Consider the following 26,938-nt stretch of genomic DNA (forward strand, 5'->3'; position numbering starts at 1 on the left):
CAGACAGTTTGCACAGAACATTTAAAAATAACCTACCAAGATGGGTGCCGTTAACATTGCAGGATCCCTCTTGAAGCTCACTAAGTGCCAAATCTGGCTTCAACACTGCATGCTGACAGGAGCCAGGTCCCCAATCACTTTCAAAAGCTGGGCTTGGGCCCATCCTCTTATCTGGATTTCATACCCACTAATAAGTGCTCCCTCCTCCTGTTATTCACAATTAGTTTCTGCAATTGCTAGTTCTAGTACTCAATTCCCTATTACTTCAGGAAGAAACCTGTCGTCAAAGAAGTGATAGATCAGAAAAAGCAGAACTCAAAAGTGAACAAATGTATGCAACATCAATGATCGGAGAAAAAGGCAGAAACTACTCACACAGAAGGCAAATTTATGAATCAAAATGGAAAAGAAGCAGCAATTTCCAAGCGTGTGACCAAGTTTAATGATATAATCTGTTCTCTGAAACACTTGACCATCAATAACATATCATGGGTTATGATGCCCAGAATGTTACTTCATAGGTGGTTTTTTTTATGAATATTTACAAAGACTTTCAAAATTCAGTGGCTCTAAACAAACAAGAAGAACTTAAAACTTTAAGCTACAATGCTTAAAAAATGTAAACAGTTTATTTTACATAGTTGTAAAATATAAGAATTTTCTAATGCAGCTTAATTTTACCTGGAAGGTGAATATAGCCTGGTGCCCATCAACAGGAATGAGAGAATTCTTTACACATAAGTATTGTGCTCCAGTGTGCAAAAAAATTATATATAAAGAAAGGAATCTAAAGTCCACAACAATTAAAAGACAACAAAAAAATTTTCATGTTCTGAAGTTGAGAAATTTATAAAAACATTTACACATGGTTGTTGACCCATCAAAAACTTGCATAACTTAAAATTCTGAACGATAGCTACTGCAAATTCAAGATCTTTCTCAAGGGGAATTTTGTGCAAAGGTCAAGCTAGATCATTTAGCATTTTTCCAGCCATCCCTCCATCCTTCCCTTCCCACCCCCATTCCTGACATCTAGTGGCCACAGGCACCACTAAAATCCTCTTGATTGAAGCACATGTTCAAGGTAGAACATGTTCAAATTAGCACATGTAACCAAAAGGCACACACACGTGTGAATCCATTTCGTGCAGAAACCTGTGCACGTTCACAACTGTGTTGCAAAACAACTGCTCTTAGAAAGCTTACAGTCTGATGTTTGGCAGGATTATTCTTACACATTCCATTCTATTCTACAAGCCCCAGTGTTAATAGGTTGACACTGCCTTCAAAGGATCCAGTATTTGAGTAGCTTTAAAACAAAGATTTTAAAAATAAATCAGCCTGTAACATTATTATATTAGAGACTTTGTTTTTGCCCACATTATTTATGGAAATTTAATCCCACAGTACCATAGCTTTATGCTGTCAGTTGCAAAACAATTAAGATACATATTTTTTTTTGTTAATGAAGACTTTGATTGCTCCAGTAAAGTCAGCCGATAAAAGCACTTCTGTGTGATCTGTCTTCAAAGCTCCTTAATAAGGAAAGAAAATAAATGGTCAGTTCTTAAAATCAAGTGCACAGAAAAGAGCTATCAGCATGACACCCCTCTTCCTCCATCACCTGCCTGTTATCAAGCCATTACTTCAAGAAGCACCTGCATTTCTAGGAGAGGGACTCTTTATTAAATAGGGGTATAGCTCTACCTCAGAATAGCTCAGGTGTAAAAAGAATACTCCTAAAGTACACAGGACTACAGTTATGCCCCTCAATTCACACATTTTAAGCGGTTTTAAGAATGCAGTGGCTGCCAAAATGTTCAACTGCTACAGTATGAATATATCCACGCCCCTGCAAGGTTTCTTCTGCTTGAGAAACCTCTCAACTTGAAAAATATTCTTCATAATCTTTTACTTCTCATACCACATATAAGTTTTCCTTCCAGTTAGCATCAAGCAGAGCTTATCTTAAACACCTACCAGAGGGTATGGTATCTGATGTTTCAGAATCTTCTCCTTTACTTTCAACTTCTTGCTTTTCAGAAGTTTCCAGTGACACCATCAAACCAGGATTGGGAGCAAAAATCGCAGATGTGACCACTGCATTGTGTGCTTCAGAAAGACAATCCAATTTTGATTACCTTGTTTCAAGGAACTGCTAATTTTATAAGAACAGCAGGCATAAATTAAAGTTTCAAGAATCTCAGTGCTAGTGGCACCAGATAAACCCATTCAAGGAACAATTGTCCTTGTTTTATGAGCTCGAGGATCTCAGAAGTTCCTGCATGTCCCCATAACCAATCGGCAAGACTGCCGAAACACACGTTTGATATAAACACGGTCCTGTATTTCCCAGGACTGGGGGCGGGGTGGGAGGGCACAGCAGATAGGGACTGCTTTTTTTTTTTTTTTTTTTTTTTTTAAACCCCCAATCCTGCAATGGAAGAAACACTTGCATTTGTTTTCAAAGTCACTTTTCCATAAAGTGGAACTGGAGTATTTTGAGTAGTCCACTTTTACGATGATGATCGGTCAAAGATTCTGGATCAATGTAATGTTTCACTGGCAGAATTTGGACTAGCTCCTACCTACTCAGACTTCAAACCCATTTCTTGCTACTCCAGTCATGCATCTGTGAAACATTTCCTGAAGATGAGGTTTTCTGACAGAGTTTCCTCATTAAACACCCACAAGTTACCAACAAACTCTGCTTCTAGAATACTAATAATTTGTTTAAGCTAAATGAATAGCAGTGCTGGGAAAATGTTGGGTGAGGTTTTTTTTGTTTTTGTTTTTTGTTTTTTTTTTACCTTTAATGCCTTCCCAGAAGTCATTACGGTCTCTTCTTACAGACGTAAACTTGCTCAGGTCATGGTATGTACTCCAAATATAAACATATTTATCTTCTGAACCACTTACAATGTATGTAAAGTCATGGCTATGGATACAAAGAAGAAAAAAGCATTACTTTTCTTAGCTGTTCAAAAGCTATTCCAAGCTCTCAAGACAACTTGTCATTTTACGAAGCAATCAGGCTAAATTCACAATCCAATTTGATCCTTTATGTTAGTGACTGCAGCTCAACAAATATGCAGTCGTTTTAACAATGGTGCATGAAGGCTCTTTGATGTTCTCCCTCTGGAAAAAACAGTCTTCACAAATAGCACACAATTGATGCAAGAGCTTGATTTCATCATGGTGCACATAAGTTGTTTTCCTTCAGCTTCCGATAATGAAGGGGTTCCAACAGTTATGTTCAACAACAACAAAGTGACATACTCTTCAGCTGCAAGTTGCTTCTGTTTTGGATTGGAACCTGTGCGAACACCCCATCTTATATGTAATATATAGAGAGTAAACAATTTCTGTTACAGGTATGCAAGATCCACACAGGTGGAAAAAGAAAGGCATCCAACAAGACAACCAAGTAACTGTATAACACAGACAAAACAGCACGTGCAAATCCAACTGAAATGTTTATCCTTAATCCTACTGCATACATATGCCACATATCTAAATGCGTAATTAAGCTCTAGTAGTATCTATCCTACAGCCTTACAAGTAGAGATGATTGATTTGTGAAATACTGGTCAGCCTTAAAGATACTTTTAATGGCTAACAGCTAACCATCTAGAGTAAACCTAACACTATTCCTTGAGCACTACTCTCTCCTTCTGCCCAATGTCCAAGTTAAACCAACACCCAAGCATTTTTCCCCTTTGGCATCTGCAAGATTGTATTCAATAAGAAAATGGAGCAAATCTTCTCCCTCCTCTTTTCTACCTTTAAAATCAGTATTTCTGTGACAGTCATAGCAATGCACTCAAAGTCAAAGAAGCTGCTTAAGACAGCACAAGGAAACAGAAACAGTCTCCAACTCAGATTTGCAGGCTGTATGCTGACAGTGAAGATACACAGGCAATGACCAACAGCCTTGAAAAACAGTTGGGAGACCAACACTCATCTGCACCAGTATATGACAGAAGTAAGGAAATAAAGCCTATTTACCATGGAAGAGAGAAAAGATATGGTGTTCCAGCCCTAAAGTTCTAGCACACTTCCTGCATTTACAGTAGTAATAATGGACACGAACACACTGTCGATGCAAAAGGATTCGCTCATTCATGTAAGCTCCTTGCTCATAAGCAGGTTTGTCATACTTGAGCAGAGCCTTTACAGTTACCTTGGTATTCCTAGCCAGTGACATTTCAGAAGCTCAGTTTCATACCAGGTTACACTGATTATTCAAACAAAAGCCCCTCTACTTCACCCACAGGATTTCAGAAATTCAGCAACTCAATTGGCATAGTACTTCCTTACCTAAAACTGGCTTTGATTTGGCTGCTGCTGTTGACATAACCCTTGTACTTCATGGATAAAGACAGATCTCTTAGGTCATACAATCTGATTCTGGAGTCATTTGATGTCACTAGTATCTAGAAAGGAAATAAATAATGAAAGTTTAAAAGTGGAAAACACTAGGAGCTATCAATTTAGCAAGCATGAGAAGGTGCACCACAGTTCATTCAGTCAGAATTCTCAGTTCTTCTGACAGAAGTATAAAAAGTAACATGGGCAAAGGATAGTCCTAAAGAAGCGGGACAAGATTTAGGACAATGACATTCTCCTTTCTGGTCCTATGCCAATGGACAGGAGACAACTTCACTGTACATCAAGAACATACTGACTGGTCTGAACCAGAAGAGCTACTCTTTACCGAAGTAAAACGTGGTCACCAATTTGCAAAGGTTATCTTGGAGCTCGTTCTGCAGTAATATAGCGGAACAGACGTTCCAATAGGGTAGATTCCTGGAAAGTCATGACCCGTCAATCACAAAGCACAATTTAGAGGCCATTATTCACTACATAAACAAACTGAGCTTTTCTTTGTCAATGCAAGTTTGCTTCTTTTTCACGTTTTCCCAGATCAGAAATTTAAATGCGCTTTTCAATAAGAAACAAAGAGGCCCATGAAAGGGTCATCAAAATGAGTAAGAGCATCCAGGTGATTAGTCTTTTTCTGGTACCTTCGAAACGGAGCAGATCAAGTTAGCACTAAGTCTCAAGATGACACTGTGAATAGGGTACCAGGGTAGATACCATAAATATTGACTATTTCTATTTATCTAATCTTTTTAAAGCAACAAAATTGTGACAACCCTTGGAACACTATCACTATCAGATTACACAGTTTCCTATCTGCTTTTTTAAAAGTTCATTGAGCTGTGCTTACTTCAATCATCCAACATGTCAGACACAGCACTCCATGCAAACCCAAAGGCACTGCTCATTTCTTGTTCTCCTGTATGTCTTTGAATTAAGTCAGTTATGTAAGTATCACTGACAAGAACACAATACAAGGGAATAAAAGCTGGTAGTTTATTACTTTATTAAAGCCAGATGTTGATCCCACGTAACACCTGAAACTTTATACACAAGTGAGAAACTCTCCAGCTTTAGATTATGACTTTAATACCCAACAGCATATTCTGTGCATGACAACTTGACCCTTTCAACAGAAGACTTCGGTTCAGACCAAAATTAAACAAAAGGACCCGGTTCTGGAGAATGGGATACACTTTTTTTGATTACAGCTTTGGAGCTTTCACCTTCTTTTCAGTTGCTGTATATTCATTTGGAAAGGTTAGTTATGCCAAAGAAGTTTTCATTGAAAGCCATCTGTCAGCAATTTTTCACTTCACATTATTCAGAACATAACGTCACTAGAAAAAGTTCTATTCTGCCACTATGCAGTATTCTGTTAGTCTAAACAAGCAAAAAGTGCTTTTATTTTAGCAGCATCAGAAGACTTCTGATTTAAGCTAGTGACAACAAACAGAAAGCTTAGCACAGACTTACCAAGCATTAGATATAAGTATCAGACTCCAACACAGAGCTGAAGTTACATTGAAATAAAATACCTTATTTTCTCCAGGCAAGGGTTCAATGCCCGTAATTTTTCTTCCAACTCTGTTTCGGCCTCTGGTAGAACGCACATGTATTTGTGTATGGTACTTCAAGTGCTGAAAAGAAATTAACATTTATCCTAACTTGAAGCAACTGTGTAAAAGCTTCAGTTCTAAACTGTTTTGCTTTAAGTTCTAATAGAGTTGTTTCCTGATACTTACATAATAAGCATGATTTTAAATGAAATGCTAGTATAACACGACAGAGAAAATTTTTCAAATAGACGGTCTCAAACTTTTTACCTCCGTGTCATAGAAGATGCATCTTCCATCATATGTGCCAATAACTGCGTATTTGCCATTCTGACAGAAGTTGGCAGCTGTAATCAATTTTGTCTGCCCATCTACTTCATTCCATAGTGCCACTTTTTTGTCAGGAATGTTCCAGAGTCGGAGTTTCCCATCCAGTGAACCACTTAAGAAGTACCTGTCATCCTGAGAGGACACACTGCATTAATTCCAGCTTGTGCTATATGTACTTCCTGATATATTTCCTTAGAACCTTATCGACCCATTTCCAAATGTCTTCCCTCCAGAATCTCCCAAATAAGAATTCCCAGATGAGTTCACAATGCATTGACCAGTTACTTATGAGCATTTCTAGGCAACACTGAAAAATGCTTTTCCTCTCCTTGAGTTTTATTAATATTACGAAGCTTTATGTTACAGGTTCGTTGTTTGTTTGTTTTTAATTACGGGATAAGTTGGAAGGGATCTCCTGAGGTCTCTAATTCTCTCAGCCCAACACAAGGCCAAGTTCCAAGTTTAAAGCAGGTTGTACAGGGTCATATCCAGTCATGTTTTAAACTTCTCCAAGGAGTCCATGTACTCTCTGGACAACCTGATCTGCCGCATTATAAAATTTTTCCCCCTTAATATCTAATCGCAACTTCCCCTGTTGGAACTTCAGACTTTTCACCAAGTTATTAAAAACTATGACAGCTGTGAGGTTTTAGCCAAAAGAATATTCATTTTCAGCATCATGCCTACAAATGGTTAAACCACAGGTACATTCCTGGTGAAGTTTTATGAAGACGAACACTTAAAAGTTCTGGAATATTATCCAATTGGGATATTTTCAAATTCACAAACCCATTTTATTCTTTAATTGCAAATAAAGGGGGAAGACTCTCGCCATTTCAAATCCTCCCTCTCTAGAGGAAAGACGACAACTACACTTACTCTTGGATGGAATGCTATAGCAGTGACAAAGTCTATATGCTGGAAACAGCAGAGACATTCTCTTCTTGATATGTGCCACAGTCTGACGGTTTTGTCCATAGAAGACGACAGCAAGAAGTAGTTCTGTGGGACAAGCAACAGAATTACCTGGCTTATTCATAGACACAAAAGTAACAAAATAAAGAAGCAACCTGATATCTTGTATTTTTGCTTGGATTATATCACTTAAAATGATAGCTTTCTTGCAACTGTGAAAAGCATCAGCTCCCAAGTCCCAGTGCTTGATCACTGAAGAATAAGTAAGCTGTAACACTAGTTCACTAAACAATGTAACCTGCTGAAATACTTCGTTTGTTTTTTTTTTTTTTTTTTTTTTTTTTTAGGACAGCATCCTTGGGGCACTGAATAAAAAAAATAATACTTTGTTTTATTATGCAATGTCCTCTACTTCTCTTCCTTCATTCTGTTACTGGACTACAGGGGAGAACGGAGAGAATTTTTGAAACTTCTCTTCAAACAAGATGCTGCTGTCAGGACTGCTTAGCTTCACATATTAAGGAAAAAATTCTCTAGTCACAACCCAAAAATCAATTTCAGTTGCTCAGAAAGTTAATGTTTCAGAAGAGGGGTGATCCAGTAGGAACAAGATAAATCTTCAGAAATAAAGTTTCTTTAATTGTGGCATCCTAAGACTAAAGGAAGGAAGTCTCTCCAATTGCTCTGCTGCTATGACATTTAACAATTTATCTGTTCAAATAAAATATTTTATTGAAATTATCAATACCGATGAGTGTTTTCCTTAACCGCAGGGCACTGATGCCTAGTTACAGTAATTTTTCTGGAGGAATCTCCGTAGAAGTAAAACTTTGAAATTAGCTAAAGCATTCAGAGAAAATACTGCACACTGGGCTTCACAGGAGGGGTAAGAGCTCCTCCTGTCTAAGCTCCTTCAGCCAGACTGTATTCTTAAAGAAAATGACAAGTCTATTCCAACATGGAGAATTAACTGAGTTAGCTCTGTAAAAGCTGAAAGCTAAGGACAAGGTAATTCTCCAGTTATAACCTTCAGACTAATTATCTTCAGATACGTAGCAGTAACTTTAGAATCTGTACGCTTCGTATAAAAACAGTGGAGCATACTGAAGGCAAGAAAAGCATAACACTGTAAATCAGAAGTCATATAACAGCTCAGTGGAAATTCCTTTCCTTCCACTCTAAACAGTTTAACTTCGTTACTGAACATGCAACGACAATTACTACTAGCCTGATCTTTTTAAGTAAAACTTCATGAAGGAACACCAAGAATTTTGTTCATTTTATTCCAACTGGAACAGTTGGGATAAGTGGTCTCTTAAACTTTATCTCTAACTGCAAAAATTGTTCCATACCGTTTAGGTACATAGTTCCAACAGCAACTGAAAAAAGAAAACCATAAAACCACAGGAGAATTACGAAGTCTATTTTAAGGCACCTTACTTTAGACCAGGAAAGATCAAGAAGATCTGCAGTATGTCCTTTGTATTTGCAAAACGGTCGCTGACGAAATGGGGCATTTTTATCATCTGGGTCTTCGTCAACTCCGCTGCAAATCTATCAGATAAGCGTTTAGAAACATGAGAAAACATCAGCTGGAAATATTACAAATAATGCAAAAGCAATTACTGCTTACAAAAGGTACAAGGCCAATAATAGTTTGGAGAACAATTCCAGTGACATTAAAATGAATGACACAGTAGTAACAAACAAAGTCATTTTTCGAGCACAATGAGGTGCTCGAAATACATCACGTTGAAATTACAAAATTAAGCTCTACATTGTCCATCAGTGCAGCTTTTATTTCAACGGGACAAGCTTAAGACAGCTATTTAAGTAAACATCTTAAGATAAGTGTTTGGAACAAAGTATACCAACCTTGAAAACTGTATTCCAACTTAGAATATAAATTGTGAGTTAAAGTTTCCATGTTCCTAGTGCATATCAAGAAGATTAACTTCATAATAAAAGATCCTTTCAGAATAAACAGGTGCAAAACAAAACTAGAAGTCCCTATACAAAAGCTTTCCAGTAAAGAACTAACTCAAAACGATATCCTTTAGTGTGTGCGTGGTTAAGCATGCATATTCGCTTACCTATGGTAAGGAATGACCTCTCCCCACCGCACCAAAGGGGCACACGTTTTTAGTGATGTTACTGCTAAAATCTTTGCTTAAAACCCTCATTTGGTCATCTGTTTCTTACACTACTGAACATCAAAAATAGAAATAAACTTAAAGACATTAATTTTAATGTAAAGTTCACTAAAGTATCTGAACACTCTACCAGTAACATTGCTTTAATACTTTTGGTTGATCATGTTCCATTTTAGTCTATATAGGTGTAAAATACTAAAGAATGTCATATTTTAATATGCTGAGTATCCCGCTGCTCAACCTGGCCTTCCTCCAAAAAAGTCATCAAGTCAGACGCTAACCTTCAGTAATACTGTAAGGCAAAACACTAGAACAGGAAACTCAACATTCCCCCCAGCCCCTTTCAGTAGTTTACTCAAAATTCCACAGAGATGAATTAGCTAGCAGAAAGCCACAGTGAAGCTACGCAGATTGTGTAAAGCATTAAGTTCAGCTACTTTGTTTCTTGCTTGTATTCCATACACACGGAATAACAGCAGTAGACTGAAGATGTCTATTTATTACTAAGACAGTTCACCCACACCTCAGAGATGCAACAAAAACTTTGTTTTTACTGATGAGAAACTAAAATATGTGTTTGGCTAAAGTCATAACGAAGATCTGACATTACAGAACGCTGCAACTCTCCCTTCCCCAAAGTAGCCTCCCCCCTCCCAAAATCTAGCGTACGTACCCCTGCATCAGTATCAGACTTTGAAGAATTCAGACTCTCTTGAGATGGGGAGGGAGAGACACGGCCTAGAACACAGGCAGAAACCCCACGGTCAACTCTTCAGTTCCTAAATAACTGCAACTTCTAGTGTTTTACGACTGTAGTCATGCATAGAAACATACCTTCTGTGTTGTACTTCATTCGCATGTTATTGAAATAGTCAAAAGCATTCTTTAAAACCCATATTCTCACTACATTGTCCTGTCCTGCAGATGCAAGTAATCGACCACAGTGAGAGAATTTCATTGTCCAAACAGCACCCTGTCAAAATAAAGAGTTCATTGTTTCAGTTTTATGTGAAGTGCCTCTCCCCATACCAGAAAGCCTTTCTATAATGTCAACTGACATGATTTAGTACGTGTACAAGATACCACAAGTAAAACATTCAAATTATAGATCAAGACACTGAAAGATAATTGTTAAAACTGGTGCTTGGTGCAACATGCTTGCAGAAATGCTTTGCCAGATGCAGTGCACAGGCAGTTTTATTGTAGAAAAGAGGAACGTTTCACGTTCAAGGGAGCTCAGTACTGCCACAGCATTCTGCCTGTCATTGATTTGCTGATTGTTACCAAGCATACCCATTTTTAGTGGCTTATGACCTGCTGTTTGATTTGCAGAAGGGGCAAATATTTGCAGCTGCACCTGAAGGTAGCACAAGCTGCACTAACAATTTTTGAGAAGTTGTACTTGGTTACGTCAATTCTGGCACCCAAAGTAAGTACAATGTGTATTTAGTAAATCATGACTATGGTACGAGGCTTTGCAAAGCCTGTAAAGGTAACAATTCTTTCTCAAATGCAAAGTTTTCATAGTTAGTAGCCAGTTAAAGCACAGTGTTACGCATACACAATATTCCATCTCCTTATTATTTAACAAACAGCTATTTAGTTAGGCATTTGGCTGCCAATCTAGCATCCTTTCAGGACACCTTTTGGAGAATTTTCAAGTTTTAAGTAGTAAACTATTGGCATGATGGAAATTAACACAAATGGAGTGCCAGTAGGACTGGAAACTTTAGCTCTGAAGAATAAGCTGAAACTCTTCAGTTACCAAACAGATCACTGTAGGCCATCATCCTTAGCCTAACAGTTAAGATGAGGGCCAGTTTTAATTGTTGTCAGATAGTCGCCGTCAGCAGAAGAATCAGGGGAGCGTGGAATTCTAGAACCCATTTCAGACTGCAGGGGAGCACGCACACTTCCAACACCGATAAATAGGTAGTTTTCCTACCTTACTTGACACAATCATCTCTTCGCAAACCTCACATCCCAGTCTCTTCTCCTTATCATCCCAACCCACGTATCCCATTATTCTCTCCCCACTTTTGCCTGCAGAACCCATCTAGTAGTTCTGTTCAATACTTGGATTCATACTTCTTGCGCTTACAATTGGCAGACTAGTTTATTCACTGCCAGGTAGGTCAACATCCGAACTTGCTGATCTGTGCTTAGTTCTGGTAGTTAACCACAGCCCACTTCAGCCTAAATTTGTGACTCAAAGAAGTAGGAAATCAAATACAACTCAATGCAGACAAGCTCTTCAGTAGAGGAGCTCTAGGGAATCCCTGAAGTCTCAGTATCCACAGACTGCCTTTTTCCAAAAGTCTGATTAAACCAGTTAAGTTTTCATTTCACCAGAATGAAACTGCTCTTCAAAAAGATGATGCTTAACACAGTTCTGGAAGTCACCACATAGATGAAAACTTGAAGTTCAGTCTCAGACTGAACAGATTCAGCAAAACCACAAATGAAATTTCACAGACTTACCATATGCTCTCCACTGAGATCCTGAACTACTTTAATTTGTTCAAAGTCATAGGGTCCCTTGAAGCCATGTGCTGCTTTGAACTTAACAGGTCTTGTGTATGGCATCCCTTCATCATCACTTGAAGAAGGATCATCTTGATCCGTATGGAAGACTAAGAGGAACAAACATTTAGAAATATATTGCAGTAAACATTTATTCTATTAGTAAATATTTGCCAATACATTCCGACAGTACAACTCTCTAGAATCATTTGAGGATCTTAAAGCAAGACAAGAGTACTTGGCATCAAGTACTAAACATCAAGGTCTAAAAATACATCTACACTAGTTTTAGGTTGCAGTGAATACAGACACTCAGCCAAAATAATTGCTATCAATTTTTGTTCTGCCTCCTTTCTTGCATCAGCTCTTGCATTCATCGCATCCTGCCCCGAGTCATTTCTGGCAGTTCAGTAGGTACTGAAAAGTATCCATTGCATTTTATGTTTCTTCCCATTGAACGTACTGAAATGGCCCAGTAAATTAGTCCTTGGGGCATGAGAACTGGCAGAAGAACTGAGGCAAACAGCCACTGGCGACATACAATGCTAAGGTGCAGCAGTTCTACAGCACTTTTATTTCAGACTGTGTTAGACTGGCTTACTGAACTACTGGAAGTCTGTTTGAAAAGAATACTGATGAGACAAGGAGGAGGAGAATGTTCAGTTCTAACCTTCTAATAGGGGTTCTAGGAAACCTTCTAAAAGGAGTTCAAGGTATATGAGAATTCTAATGCTGCAATAAGTAATCGGAAAACCATTTTATTTTATGAAAATAATGAAGACAACCTCCACTTCTACTTTTGCTGGAACAGCTCTCTAGAAAGTTTACATTTTGATAACCAGACAACTTTCTAACAGCACGGCAAAAATTACTCAACTGAGTTAGCTGAAAAGGTCCCTCAACTACCACTTTACAAGGATTCATCCCTGTAACCCAGTATTCTCAGAACGTCTACTAAACTACAGGTTTTAGCTCTAAGAGGCCACATTGTGATCAACTGTATATGCGTAGTATACAGCAGTAATGTCCCTCAGCCAGCTCCGATTCCTAGAAGCCCAAGGATAAACAGATTATCTTATTAAAAAAAAAAAAATCCATTTTCACTGACCTTCATCTCGAACACTCTTAACTTTATTTACAGCACGTTCTCCATATTCTTCAGCAAGGTGCTTTGCTCGCTTTACAGATTTACCCAGAAACTTTTTCAGTTGGGTCCTTAAAAACCAAGGGTACTTTTTCAGCATATAATACCAGCAAATTCTTTTTTTTTCCCCACTATTATGAATCAAAAGTTATGGTTTGAAATGCAGTGTTATCTCTTTCCATTATTGCTTCTTAAAATAAGCATTTAGTTTGACAACAACCACAATCTTCAGTTTAACTACAGAACAATGGGCTTATGTAGTTTCAGTTATTTCTTGTACTTAATGAAAGATAACTTGTTCAAAAATCAGAAGGGGAGCCTCGGCTTAATAAAACAGAACATAAATTCCTTTTTCTTTGTAAGGACGTGAAAGAGCATCTTACGTTTTTTGTTTTAACCTCCCTCCATCAGAATCCGTTTGCTGTGTCTGTATTTTGTCTTCATCATCAGACTGTGCTGCGTCATTACTAGGAAAAACAGAAGCGATCATCATTTAGTACATAACGAGCCTAAATCGAGTGAAACATTATTAAAGTAGGATCACTATTTTAGGACCCATCTTTACTCCTTAACATGACGCATCAAAAGTACATGACGTTCAGCAAGTAATGTCACGTATCTTGCAATCCTGAGGCATCCTGAGACTAAAACTGCATACACTCTCCAGATGCCAAAGCTATATTTTACTCCCTTCTGCAAACTCAAAGCATCACAGTAAGCTTAGTTTCGGAAAGGTAAGAGCAGACAAAATAAATTACATATGAGAACAAGGTAGCACGTTACCAGTTTTTGTATGCTTTGTTTTCCGTAGCGCTCAAATAAGGTAATAACGCTTAATTCTGAAAATTCACAGTAAGAGTTTTTACACAGAACAGCAAGGTTCTACAGAAGCGAGCTTTCCAGTGCTATACAGCAATGCAAAAAAAACCTAAAATGCACATAAGTCGAGGCTTTTGAATTAGGCATCTAGAAGGCCAGGGTTTTCTGGTCATTAAGAAACTGCATTAGTCTATCACAGTTTACAAGCAAATTCAGCTTTAAACGTTACAGTGGCCCAAAGCTCTGTCGAAAGTAAAGGAAAACCTCAAAGCACTCAGCTATAATGACTGCAGATCTTCACAGCACCGTGATCTACTAAACACTGAAAAAAAATTACAGGAGGAGTTAGCATAAACAACATATAGTACTCGAGTATAAATTGTTGTCAGCTCTGTTCTGAATTACATAGATTTAGTACATCTATTACGAATTACAGTTCGGCTGGATTTTCAGAGATACTTGCTTTCAAGTTCCAGCAATAACAACCTTCTGTCAGCTTAAGGTATGAAGATTCACAACACAATTCTGTTGCCTCAATAAACAGCCTAGATTACTCAGAATTGGGAATTATCCACTTATGTTAGACAGTAAGAAACAGATGGGTTGGGACTACCTTACGTGCATAAACAGTTTTGATGCATGCAAAAAGTATGAGAGAAGCACTATCGGAAAGATCTGAAAGCGATCTTCGTTCATACCTGACGTATTCTTTAGTCCTCCTCATGATATGCAAAGTCAGGGGATTAATACCTGTTGGCAGCTTTTCTTCTGCCAAACTCAAGGGTATTTCTTCACCCGTATCAAGGTTTTTTATCATTACACTTGCTAGAATTTCCTATGGAAAAATAAGATATGAAACCAAGATGACTTCATTAAGCTCCAAAACCTACAGCACAACAGAAACCTGGTCTTGTCTTAATGGGAAATTCCGTTAATTCATTATTTGTTTACGTTACAAAGACTAAAGTTACAGGAATAAACTTATGCTAAAATTGCCTTTAGTACGTTAGCACTACCATAACACTCTAGCAACTATAAACGTTAACAATTACATGTCATCACAAGCTTCTGCTTCATAGATTTGAAATGCAGCTATACAGGCATTTGCCACTGCCTGACACCTTCCATGCTAACATCAAACATATTACATAATTGAAAGATTTTGAAGTTTTTCCCTTTTCAGTTATTCTAACAGTTTTAGTTTAGATTTAGGCAAAGATAACCTTTACCCACAGGAAAACACATTTAGACCTAGCTAGTACTACACAAAGGGAAAGAGAAGTTTTCCCTGGAGCACGAGTACACTGAACATAACCTGTTCAGCAACAGCAAAAAAGCTATACATACAAATATAAACACACAGCTGGCAGCAGCTTCATGACATCATCAGGATTAATGGACGTTATTAACGGAAAAACCTACTTCCTAACATTAGTAAAATTATTACCTTATTGTCAACTCCTTCCCCTTGCAGATGCATGGTGCCAATGTCCAGTTTTCTGGCATTCCCTCATGCTGAAATCTTACAGTATGTTTGTATATCTACAAACCAACCCATAACATTCGAGATCTACCACAGCTCACACCTTCAAACACTGTAATACCCAAGTGACTCAGGGACCACAAAGTCCTTACATAAGAGGCACAGCATGCTGGCTTTTGCTGTCCTTGATCACAACACATAGCGCTCAGAGTGCAAAGAATGACCTGTGACTATTCCAATTCATTCAATAGATGGGAAAAAACAAGCACAAGGATGTATTATGTACAGATAACAATCATCAGTACCTCATCTGTGAGCTCTCTTCCAGAATTAGACCTTGGTCTTTGTGGTCCAAGTACTTCATTTGTTGTTTGGCCATCAGCTGCTTTCCCATTTTCCTGAAATTTTGCAGACATAGAATACGTGATCTCCAGCGTCACATAGAAAATGTTGTAACTAGTCTAAGAGTTATAACCATTTCCCAATACCTGCGCAGTAACTATTTTATCTCCGCTAGTTGCACTTGCCAAATCCAAAGAAGGCTGAGAATCTTTGGGCATGCTCTCTGTCATTGTACTTGGAGTTAAGAGACCACCAGTTGTAAAATGCTCTCGAGGAACTGAAAAGAGACTTCGTATTAGGAAGAAAAAGAACGTAACACCACCCACAGACAGGCTATAGTTTACCAGAATCCTAACAGCACAGTTACACCCCTAAATGCCCTTTCTGGCAATTTTTTTTGTTTTAAGATTGATTCAGTGGCAGTTCGTTCATCAATTATATTTTTAATACATAACCAGAGGCACAAGGATGATTTCAAGCCTAGCGCTCTAAGAAGTTTTATTAGCAAGTTGTTTTTTTCTTCTGACAGTTTTTCTAGTATCCCAGGAATACTCATACTCATGACATCTCAGTTTACATCTCAATCTGTATTTCCATGCCAATATACATGGTACGCAACTCATTTGAAATGTGCAACTTCAAACATGTGGCAACCTTGTGGAAAAACGGGTGACTTGATTACTCTGATAGTTAGCATAACCCCGCTCCCAGCCTGTATTGCCATGACCACTTCTCCTTGCTTACAGAAGCAGCTATTTTGGTAGAAAGTGTTAGTTTCCAAAAAAAAAGTCTGAGGCTAAGACAGTTACAAGATTTTTTCCTTGTTTACAGGTCAACTAAACCGAAATCAAGAAATTTAATGATTCTTCACTCAAAGCAGGAAAACAGTAATCCTGTAGATAACTAAAGCCATACAGATAGAATACTTGCCTTCTAAAACAGGTTTTTGTACTTCAAAATCCAGTTCACTCTTTTTCTTCCGGGGTGGCGGAGCAGGCCGGGCAGGTGGTGGTGGTCTTGGAGGAGGAACGTTTGTTGGAGGTGGTGGTCGTGCTGGGACGGCCTTCTTTGTGCTAGCAACTATATCAGGTTCTACAGTAAGCTGCCGTGGTGGTTTTGCTGGAGGCATTTCTTCTGTTGTAGAAAGGTCTTTGGTAGATAAATCCGAAGCCACTTGTTCTAAAGCATTTGCTTCTCTCTTGCTTGTTACTTCTTCATTTTTTGATGCTTCTTCTTGTGCTTCTGTTTCGTTGATTTTATCGTCAGCTGCACTAGTAACTTTTGTGAGTTTATTAGTTTCTTGTTGCTCAGAAGTAAACAAAAGTTTGCCAGAGGCCAATTCAGTGTCCTTACACACACTCTGATGCACTGGTTCTCCAGAGTCTTCTGGTAAAGATATTTTAGCAGCTAATACTTCCGGAATACTACTAATGACCTCTGCTCCAGAAATCCAAGCATTTGCACCTGAAGTTGCAACAGCCAGTTCTTCTCCTCTAGAAGCTAAAGGATCATTATCTAGCTCTTGTACCTTCTGGCTTTCTTCTATAATACTGTCAATAATCTAAAAAAAATAAATAAATAAAAGAACAAATTCTGCTGCTAAGTATCAGGCATTCTTGGGAGGCACTTACCAGTCAGTCTGTACAATACCACAAAAACTCTTCCACTGAAGAGTTGTTTTGTATATAAAATATGTTTTGTTTAGAAACTCTGGAGACCAGAACCCAGGTGCAGAAATAGGCCTATCTGACAAAGATAAGACAAAAATAAGACAAAGTGACTGATTTCCATTGTGTTTTGCTACTCACTTCAATACACTTATATTTTGAGAAAGAAAGTTAGGAAACAAAAGGTGCTTGCCTCTTCAGAGGTTCTCACACACAGCTATAAACGATTGTGCAAATCAGACAAGTAATTTAACATCAGTGAATCCTAAAAACGTTCTGAAAACAGCCAGCTTGATATTTACCTTTTAGATGAGCAGTCTCACTGACGTTTCTCATAAATTCTAACCTACGCTAGTTTTGGGATGAGGCTTGATGAGTGCTCTTAAACTACTTAATGTTTCTAGTGCGATGTTGCAAACGTAAAGCAATATTTAACTTACCTCTTTTGAATCATCTTGTTTCATTTCTTGTACAGAGGCTTCATTTCCAACTTTTAGTTTGCTGTCTGTATCCTACAGAAAAAAAAATATAGGAAAACAGTAGTAAGAAGTTCTTGAATAAGATGAATTAGCAAAGAAAGCTACAACCAGTTAGACAACATAAAGGAGAAGCATTCTGCTATAATATAACACATTACCATTTAAACATCTGACAGCAGAAACGCACAGCACACATCAAAAGCACTTCACAGTAGGATACATAAAGAGATAGCCTGCACAGCACTAAAAAAAGCTATTCTAGTCCTCCTGTCTACAGACACAAAACTTCTTTTGATTTCTGTTGAGGCCAGCAGTCCTCAACTCTTACCCCAGAACATTTTAAGTCCCCAGAGATACTCTTGCTATTATAAAATATTTTTTGTTAAACTATGAATTTAATTCAGCTTGTACTGGTTTGGAAATGTGCACGATACATAGCCTCCATATTAAACAGTACGATAACAGTCATTTCTCAACAGCCATTTTAAAGGACCTCTGCATATTTTCTGGACCCTGACAAGATTGACAATGACAACCTAGTACAGATATGCAACAAATATCTCCTCAGATTTTTTTTTTTTTTAAAAAGACTAGCCAGTCAATGGAACAACATTAATATTTGTTGTTATTACATAAATGCCTGATCAGAAATGCTAGATGCCATCTATACTATATCTATAAACTTATACTAAACCATAAACGCAACCTTCGGATAGTCAGTCACAAATAGAATCTTCATAGCATACTAAAGTACTATAATACATTTGAAAAACCCTAGGTAGATCATCCACTTCAGAGAGTTCTGACCTCAAGAAATGATTTAATCAAGCAGAGACAGCCGTAATTACTAGAAAAGTTCTTCCTGTCCACTCCTTCCCCTACTTCCGTAAAAATTGCGTTTCTAATCCAAATGCGTGCTCTACTTTGCTTTATCACATTAATCTTCAAAGGTATGACAGCTTAAATACTTAAGAGTAATTCATGTCTACAGAAGTCCATTATATTAATTGCTAATTCTGTTGACATTAAACTCGCACATACTAAACTTTGGACTTAAATATTTCTAACACGCTCCAAGACAAACTATACCATTAGTCACATTCGGTGAACTGATATGGTAGCAAGCAGAGAAGTAACTACTTTTTCACCTTCACCAAGTTAAGTTTTGAGCAAGTGACTTAGGAAGACACTGAAGAATCCTACATGCAATATACAGAACTTTATACCTGAACATTCCCCACATTTCCATCGACATAAAAGTTAGTTTTGAAGTTGACTGCTTGCACTGAGTTTAGTCAGAAAATGATGGAACTATATTTCTTGAAAGGCTTAAACATTTAATACTGTATTATTAAAGGGATATTAAGCAGAACAAAATACAAATCCGTTCCCAAACGATATCTCTGTAAAGAGGTTATTGATTCACTGACAGCTGGGGAGCAGAGCACTATCACTTAGTTTCCAACACTGCTGACTAATCAGAAACACTACTGTTTTCACTACGATTGCCCAACACTTTCGGGATAAAACGTCAAGCCTTTTCTATTCTGTGTAGGCGTGTTGTATAGCATCACCTTTGGCCCCTCCAAGACCAGGCAACGAATGCTGTCTGTACAATGTTCCAACTCTTAACCTACTTAAGTGTCAGATTCAGCTGCACTGTCACCATGCACAGATGCAGCATACTAATTACCTGCGTGGGACGTGGCAATACTGTCTCTATAAGCTAAATATAGTGTTTTATTTTCATATAACCTAGAGGGGAGGCTTCTGAAGTACAAAATAAGAAAAATCTTAGTTTGATGACAGAAGGGAGTAAAGTCACCTATTTCATACAAATCAGACTAAAACCCTGCTGTATCCTGCTGTAGAGACTTGATTATTATTCACAAATCACTTGAAAGAGGATAGTCTAATTATTAAGTACAACTCAATTAAACTGCAAATATATGTTTCAGAGTATAATTAGCTTCAAACATGTCAACATACCCTAAATAAAAGGAAAGCTGGAAGTTTAAGAGACATCAGCATAATTGCTCCCGACAAGGAAAGTCTGTAATTTCCTATCTTTGCAGATGTTAGACTGTCACAGTACGTCTACATTCGGTAAAAATGCTCAACACACTGCTCTTCAATAAGTATTTGATTGGTTTTATGCAGAAACCTACCTTGAATACGTGAGATCCAACTTTTGTCGGTGACCTGATAGAGAGAAGAAGATAGATTTAGGTAGAGAACTCCAAGGAAAACAAAAACCAAAACCAAAAACACTCTCATCGCTTCAAGCTTCCTATTAAACAGAATCTATAACGCAGTCTTCCTTTACAGTGAATGTATACTTGATACGTTGGATTAGCAAAGTGAACGTTTCTGATACTGCTCCTTTACACAAAAGGCTCCAAATGGAGTTAAGTGCCCAGCTATCTCCGAGATACATAGATCCCACTGCTCCTATTATCCCTGAAAGTTTCTCAGCAGTAGTTATGAGAAATCACATTTCTATCACCCTTTTCTAACAAACTGATGCTATTCCTAGGGCACATTTAAAAACATTTCAAATTATAGAAGGTTTAAAATTATCATTTATAGAAAGCGCAGGTTGGACACCAAAGAAAAACAAAACTTTCAGAAAGAAGTGTGAATGCTCTAGAACCCGCCAGATCAAGTGCCTGAATCCTAACCTGTAATGTCAACACTATCATAACCACTCTACTCTTCAACCTCTCTAAGAAACGCAAGCTCCTGCTTCTAACCATCATGCTCAAAATAAATATAAGCACCTACAACACAACAGGAGGGAACGAGTTTCGGACTATTTGCTCTCTGAAGCACATACTCTGAAACTGTGGGTTGTATTAGCATACGTTCACACGTAACCTTTTGCTTAACTGAAATAGAGGGAAGAAGGTGGTACCTTAGGGGACTGGTATCAAGTAATTACTTTTCTCTAGGTCACCATTCAAGTCTAACCAGCAAACTGTCAACTTTTACTATACCCTGAACTTGCATTTTCACAAGATTTTCAGTATTCACATATTGAGTCACATTGCTGACTTTGACAACAGGATCTTACTCAGCTCTAAAGAAGTTTGTTGGTCACAAGCAGAGAGCAAACTACAGTTTACTGCCTTACAGGCTGCATGCAGCCTGGATTGCACAAGCATCCCAACCGGCTGCTGAGTTCAGTGGCACTTGACAATTCACACCATCTTGTACTGAATAATATATACAAATACAGAGATCTCAGGCTTATTTTCATCTCCAGCTTCTGAAATGACAGTTTCAAGGGACAACATCTTCCGAAAAAAGTTATTTCCATTTCATTTTTAAGTTATCATTGTTAAGCCAAAATTGAGTTTCAGTTCTTCTGTTTACCATCTGAAAGCATTTTATGGCAAAAGGAAAACTCCATGGTATAAACGTGAGCTTAAGTAAATGAGAAAGTACAGTGGATTTATATACAGTCTCTGAAACCCACATGTGTCTGCCCAGATATTTACACTTGAGACAAGGCATATGCTCTGTAGAAGGAAACGCTAACCCCAGTATGCAAAAAAGGCAAAAATCAATATTTTGACCTGAAGAGCAAACACATGTCTTTCACCTCCCATATCAATATATAGCCAGGGAAAGCCAGAAGGCCAGCCTGTTTCAGTAACTGGAAATCCAAAACACTTTCAATTGCACTAAACACTCATGGATTTCAACAGAAATAGTGGCAGACCTGCGTGTCAGTGCTCCATTAAATCAAAAACAACTTCTTTAGCAATAAAATACAGTTACGATTACTATAGCACTCAGGCTTCAGCAAGGAGTAGGGTCCCACTGTTGCAACGCACTGCTTAGACTTCACAACCTAAAGAAAGTGCAAATCTCTCAACTGCAAATACATAATTTATAGCTCTTTATTGAGACGCTTCCCACCAAGTGGTATCCGGTACAGGCAAATCCTTCCTCCACTGGTAACACGAAATTTGAGGTTCAAAAGACCTTGTTTCCATTTCCAACTTCCTGGAAAATCTGCACTCATGCTAAAACAGATGTTATTACCCACTCTTGTGCATTACTCAAATGCCTTAGGAAAAAGCTACTCAAGTGACAAAGGTTACTAAGCTACCAGCTATAGAATATAAAACAGTACTGAGAGCTTGAGTATCAAATGCACAATACTTACGTTAAGATGAACCTTTGCCATTGAAATTACATCCTTTTAAAACATTCCAAAGCTTCCATAACGGTTTGGCAATAACACCACTTATTTGGTTATGTTCTAAACTGATCTGAAACGTAGCAGCTTGCCTGAGGAATATTTGAACTAAGTGCAGCACGTAAGCATCATTGCTCCCCTTTCAGGGTAACAACTAGCTTCTTATGTGCTGTTACATTTATAAAGACAAAGTATGTTACAGAAGTTTGATAACCGAAACCTCTTGTAGTTTAACAGTACTCTGCAATGGTCTCACTTTCCCAAGCACTTAAAGTCACCAACCTTTCCCCCTCATAGTTTTACTTTAGGTCACAGGTTTTACAGATACAGTATCTGAAATGTCTGTATTTTTTTTTTTTAAGTATATAGAGCAGCAAAAGTATCTGAAAAGATTTGCTATGAAGATCAATCCAACGATCAAACATCGATCTTCCTTTGGAAGTTCTGTAGCTTTACAAGGTTATCAGATATAAAATGAAGACTGACATACCACAAAATGGTAAAACTTAAGGCAAATACTTAATTTTGTTGTCATGTATTATTGTTAGTAAACAACGAGATTACACATTTGACAACAATGGATCTTACAGAACGCATTTCAAATGAAATGCTTCTAACTTAAGTTTTCTTTTGTAATGCTGGCCATGATAACACTAGTTTAACAGAGAGGATGTTCAAAGTTATTTATAAAGACTAAGCTTAAAAAAAAAAATCTATTTTACCTGCACAAATATAACCAGATGTCTGAAAGTCAGGTAAACTCCCAAAGAACTTTATTTTTGCGTTTATTCAGCATTCAAATTCATCCTGATTACCAACCAGGCTATATAAAGCTGCCTTTCCCACTACCTGGTAGGGCCAAGCTAGTACCTACTCAAAGTGTCTGAATCTTTACTAAGCTTCCATTTTCAGCCCGCTCTTGATAAAATTTAGGACTGGAAACAAAACAGTGAGCCCTTAAAAAAAAAAAAACAGGGAGGAGGGAGAAGCATTAAGAATGATGAGTGTGGACAAAACCCCAGGGCTAATCTGCCTGCTTTCCTAGGATGATCTATATCGTTACAAAGAAGATATGTTAACAGGCAAACGAAAAGAGGTTTAAAGTGAACATACAATAGTATATTGTACAGAAGATACAGGTTCAATCACAACCAGCCCAGTAACCATATCTACTGCTGTTCTTCAGCTTGCAGAAGCATACGACGGTTTCCTCCGTCTAACCTACGGCTGGCCTGAAAGCTACAATTATTCTTGATGCAGCTCTCCATGGTAGTCCACGCTTTTGAAACCACAAGGATTCCTCACTGCAGTGCACTCTGGGCTACCCTTGGAAAGCACTTGGGAGCTTCAGCTAACTCGGAACACAGAAGCTTGTCTGCAGTGCAGCAAGTTATTACGCTGACAGAACTAATGCTCCATACTCCATCTATTTGCTGCTGAGATCGGCTTTGGATGTTGGCTAATATACACACAAGCAAAGGTTGTGCTAAGCGTGTCCCATGTGTCATCAGTGTACAACTTATCTCATTTCCTACAGAGAAGGAAACTCAATGCTTCAGGAGCAACGTGGAAGCAACTTCAGAAGGACAGGATTACTGAGGCTAGAATTCAATAACTTAAACTAATTAAGGTATTAAGGTACTAGAGGATATTTCTCATTATCCACATTGTCTCTTGACCACAGTGCCTTTTGTTTATCTTCTTGTAATAATTTTTTAGTTTAACAATTTTTTTTTTTTAAACTAAACACAAATTGGCCCCTTACTATTAGGCATATAATGTTCAAACTATTAGGTTTAGCAGTTCTTCATTTCAGAGCGGGTGGTCCCTTTTCCTTATTTATAAGATATAAAAGGGTCAGTCACATGCTTGCACCTGGACAAGTGTGCCTTACTTCATATTCTCCTCTTCTCAAAACAACTGTTCTCCTTCAGGGGAGCGTTCATGCCTCTAATTCTTTTTCTAGACCTCTACTATGGTTACAGTCTTCTCCAAGCAGAGTGACAAAAGACATTTGTACATAGTGTACACAGTGTTACTACATTTTCAGCCTTCTTAATTCTTTTCTGTCACACCAGCTCTGATCCCCCCCTCCACCAGCAAGTGGAAGGTATCCAAACAGATGCCTTCATTGACAGGTCTACACAGGCACCTAGATCTTTTTTCTAGATTCTATAAAAACTAATAGAAACAGACATGATTTGGGATCCAGCTACCCAACAGATGGACACTCTCCATATGCGCTATCAAAAGCGCAGTTAAACATAAAAGGAAAAAAACAGAGCAAAAGTGAAGCATGCAGGCCTAGCCAGAGGGGATGCAGTAGTCTCCAAACATCTGCTTAACACACTTCATCTTACAGAAGTCATCAATGCTGGAGTTATCTCAGCCCATAATCATCCGAAATAAACATTCTGTAACCAGTTCTGTAATTTTTGCTAATTAATCCTTAAATATCACCAGTTATGTAGGTTTTTGAGGATACAGACATGGTGATTTCCTTGATGAGGATCTTAACCCTCAGTACCACTTGACTTATGAGAAGAATTGGAAGCTTACGCCAACTTGAAAATGCCACTTTTGCACATCACAGGAGACAATTCGTAAAAAAAATGAAATATCAAAGAAGTCAGTAAGCTTACATAAACGCTCAGTTGTCACCACTTTCAGTAGTTCTGTATCAGCAGTTACTAAACTTCCTCACACAGAACTCAGGGCAAAAGGGAGGAAGCTACAAAACCCCCCTAAAATCCCATACGAATCACGAGGGCAAATATACCTACACAACCTTGGTAAAAACTGGCTACAGCACATGCTGCAAAAAAGGATCTCCAAGCATTTTTGCTGATCATCAGAGCACTTACTGAACAAGCAGATAATTCAAACTGCAGAGAGCAATATGCATTTGTTTTCAGCTGCCCTTCCTCCCATGAGAAGGTTTTGATTTTTTTGTGCATCCCAATTCACACTACACATGCAGAAGTCTCAGAACTATGTTCTACAAGCCAAATTCTGGGAAGTGACAAAGATAAACGTGGAATTAGCTCTCAAGAAATCTCAAAGCTCAGAGAAAAATACTCTCCCTATTGTTGGTACTATTACGTATTCAGTATCTGAACTGCAAACTAAGCCCTCTGAGATCACCTCCTTACTTGACTCAAGGCCGTTGAGTCAAGTCTTCAGTCAATGGTGCGTTCTTACAGGTTACGGAAGAGCAATATAAAAATAAAAGGCATCTTCAATTTAATTCCTAACTTGTGACTTCATAAAATCAAGTTCTGCTTAGATACAGGTTGGAGGAATCTTCAAAGTCTGAACATACAGCATTATTTACATCAAAAGCAAGTTAGAAAAAACAGTTATTACGCATTATACACAAGAGTCTACTAACCCTTGCACGTACCCCAGTGACACTAAGCTATGGCTCCATTTGTACCCGAGCCAGATTTAATGGCTCACTTCTACCAGAAGATCTCTTTTCCCCTTTCTGCCTCTCCTACTTTTAGCTGCACAAACCCAACTCCTTCACACCTCCCCCCAGCTCCCAGACCCTTCTGTCAGCTATTTGAACACATTAAATAGCTGAAAACTAGAAATAGCAAAAACTGTTTTCCATTACTTTGAGCTATAGCAACACATAGAAGGGTTCAATAGTCACCAGTGCTAGTGCAAGGTAAGCAGCTGGAGCAAGACCTCATTCCAGGAATAGCAGGCTGTTGATTTGGCTCAGCACATCTCGTGGAACGGTATGCCAAGATATGCCTTTCACGAGGTACTTAAAAAGCTAAGTTCAGAAAAGGTTTATCACAAGATACGTGGGTGAGCAGAGCAGATCTAGCTTTTCCTTTGTTCTAGGCGTCCAGTGGCCACAGATACACAGATTAAAACAAGCGCTTAGTTAATTATTAAAGCTTCAAATGGATGATCCCACAATCTACCTTATTGCTCTTCAAATAACTACATGAAACCCCACCCTACAAGGTCAAGTGATGGAGAGATCTGGTCCAGACTATATGAAAAACAGAACTGATACAACTCAGCCTATTCAACATACGACTGGAAAGAGAGATATTTACATTCTGAAAAGTGGGAGTGTATTTGGCTACACTACAACATAGTGGTTCAGTTAGCTTTGAGGTAACAGTACTAAGAATTACCACTATAAAACGCTGTTAAGAATGCGCTACACACAACCATGCAGTGACTAAATACAAATGCACAGTGCACAAAAGCATAACCATTAAAAAAAAACAAACGATACAGCACAGCTGAAGTTGTTTTACCTACAGCAACAGTTAGCCTCAGAAGAATCTTAGTCTGTCTTTTCAGAAAAATCTGCTACTCTTACCAAACTCCAGAGATTCGCTCTGCTGGGTCCTAAATTTACCACCGCACATCGTTTCTAAGAACTACATACTGTCTGCCCGAGGAAGGCAGATATGATCTCATCAAGATAATGGCTACTGCCAGCCCCACAAGCCTCGGAAGCTACACCGCCAGCAGCTTGATTTCTCCGCATCCTCTCGACTTTTCGGGCTTGCCACTCGCTCAGCCACCGTACGGCCAAGCAAAGCCCCCCCCCCCCCCCCCCGCCCGCGGCCGGGACCGACGAGCCAAGCCCCCTCCTTGCCGAGCGCGCAGCCCTCCCCCCTCCCCCCCGCCGCTCCCTAACGGCCGTAACGGTCGGGAGCCGCCGCCTCCCCTCAGGGCCGCGCTGAGGGAGGGCAGGGGAGGGCGGCGGCCGCGGCGGACTCACGGCGCGGGGGAGGCGCCCGCCAGGTGCACGTCCTCGGGCGCGTCGTAGAACTCCTCGGTGTCGCTGTCGGAGGCCATGGCGGCGCGGCGCCGGGCTGGGCTGGGCCGGGCCGAGCCGCACCGGGCCGGGCCGGGCCGGGCCGCCGGCAGCGCAGCGCAGCGGGGCCGCGGCCACCTCAGGG

At 38.8% G+C, this 26,938-nt stretch overlaps 1 protein-coding gene across 2 annotated transcripts; it reads right to left on the minus strand.

The window, feature by feature from the left end:
* Positions 1-418: 418 nt before the first annotated feature.
* Positions 419-26,938, minus strand: WDR44 (WD repeat domain 44). 2 transcript variants are annotated; one of them, XM_068957604.1, is made up of 20 exons: positions 26,758-26,938; positions 19,963-19,996; positions 17,756-17,827; positions 16,579-17,209; positions 15,795-15,925; positions 15,612-15,704; positions 14,522-14,658; positions 13,388-13,471; positions 12,969-13,075; positions 11,819-11,970; positions 10,172-10,310; positions 10,011-10,075; positions 8,625-8,738; positions 7,149-7,271; positions 6,210-6,401; positions 5,922-6,023; positions 4,321-4,436; positions 2,811-2,938; positions 1,981-2,112; positions 419-1,535 (listed from the first exon to the last, which is right to left on the minus strand). In XM_068957604.1, exons 1-20 carry the CDS (start codon positions 26,832-26,834, stop codon positions 1,441-1,443), a joined length of 2,724 nt encoding a protein of 907 aa, XP_068813705.1. In that variant the 5' UTR covers positions 26,835-26,938; the 3' UTR covers positions 419-1,440. The 2 variants fall into 2 exon arrangements, with proteins under 2 accessions (XP_068813705.1, XP_068813706.1); XM_068957605.1 differs by lacking the exon at positions 26,758-26,938 and adding an exon at positions 26,350-26,645.

This window comes from Struthio camelus, chromosome 11 (assembly GCF_040807025.1).
Source record: "Struthio camelus isolate bStrCam1 chromosome 11, bStrCam1.hap1, whole genome shotgun sequence".
Taxonomy (NCBI): domain Eukaryota; kingdom Metazoa; phylum Chordata; class Aves; order Struthioniformes; family Struthionidae; genus Struthio; species Struthio camelus.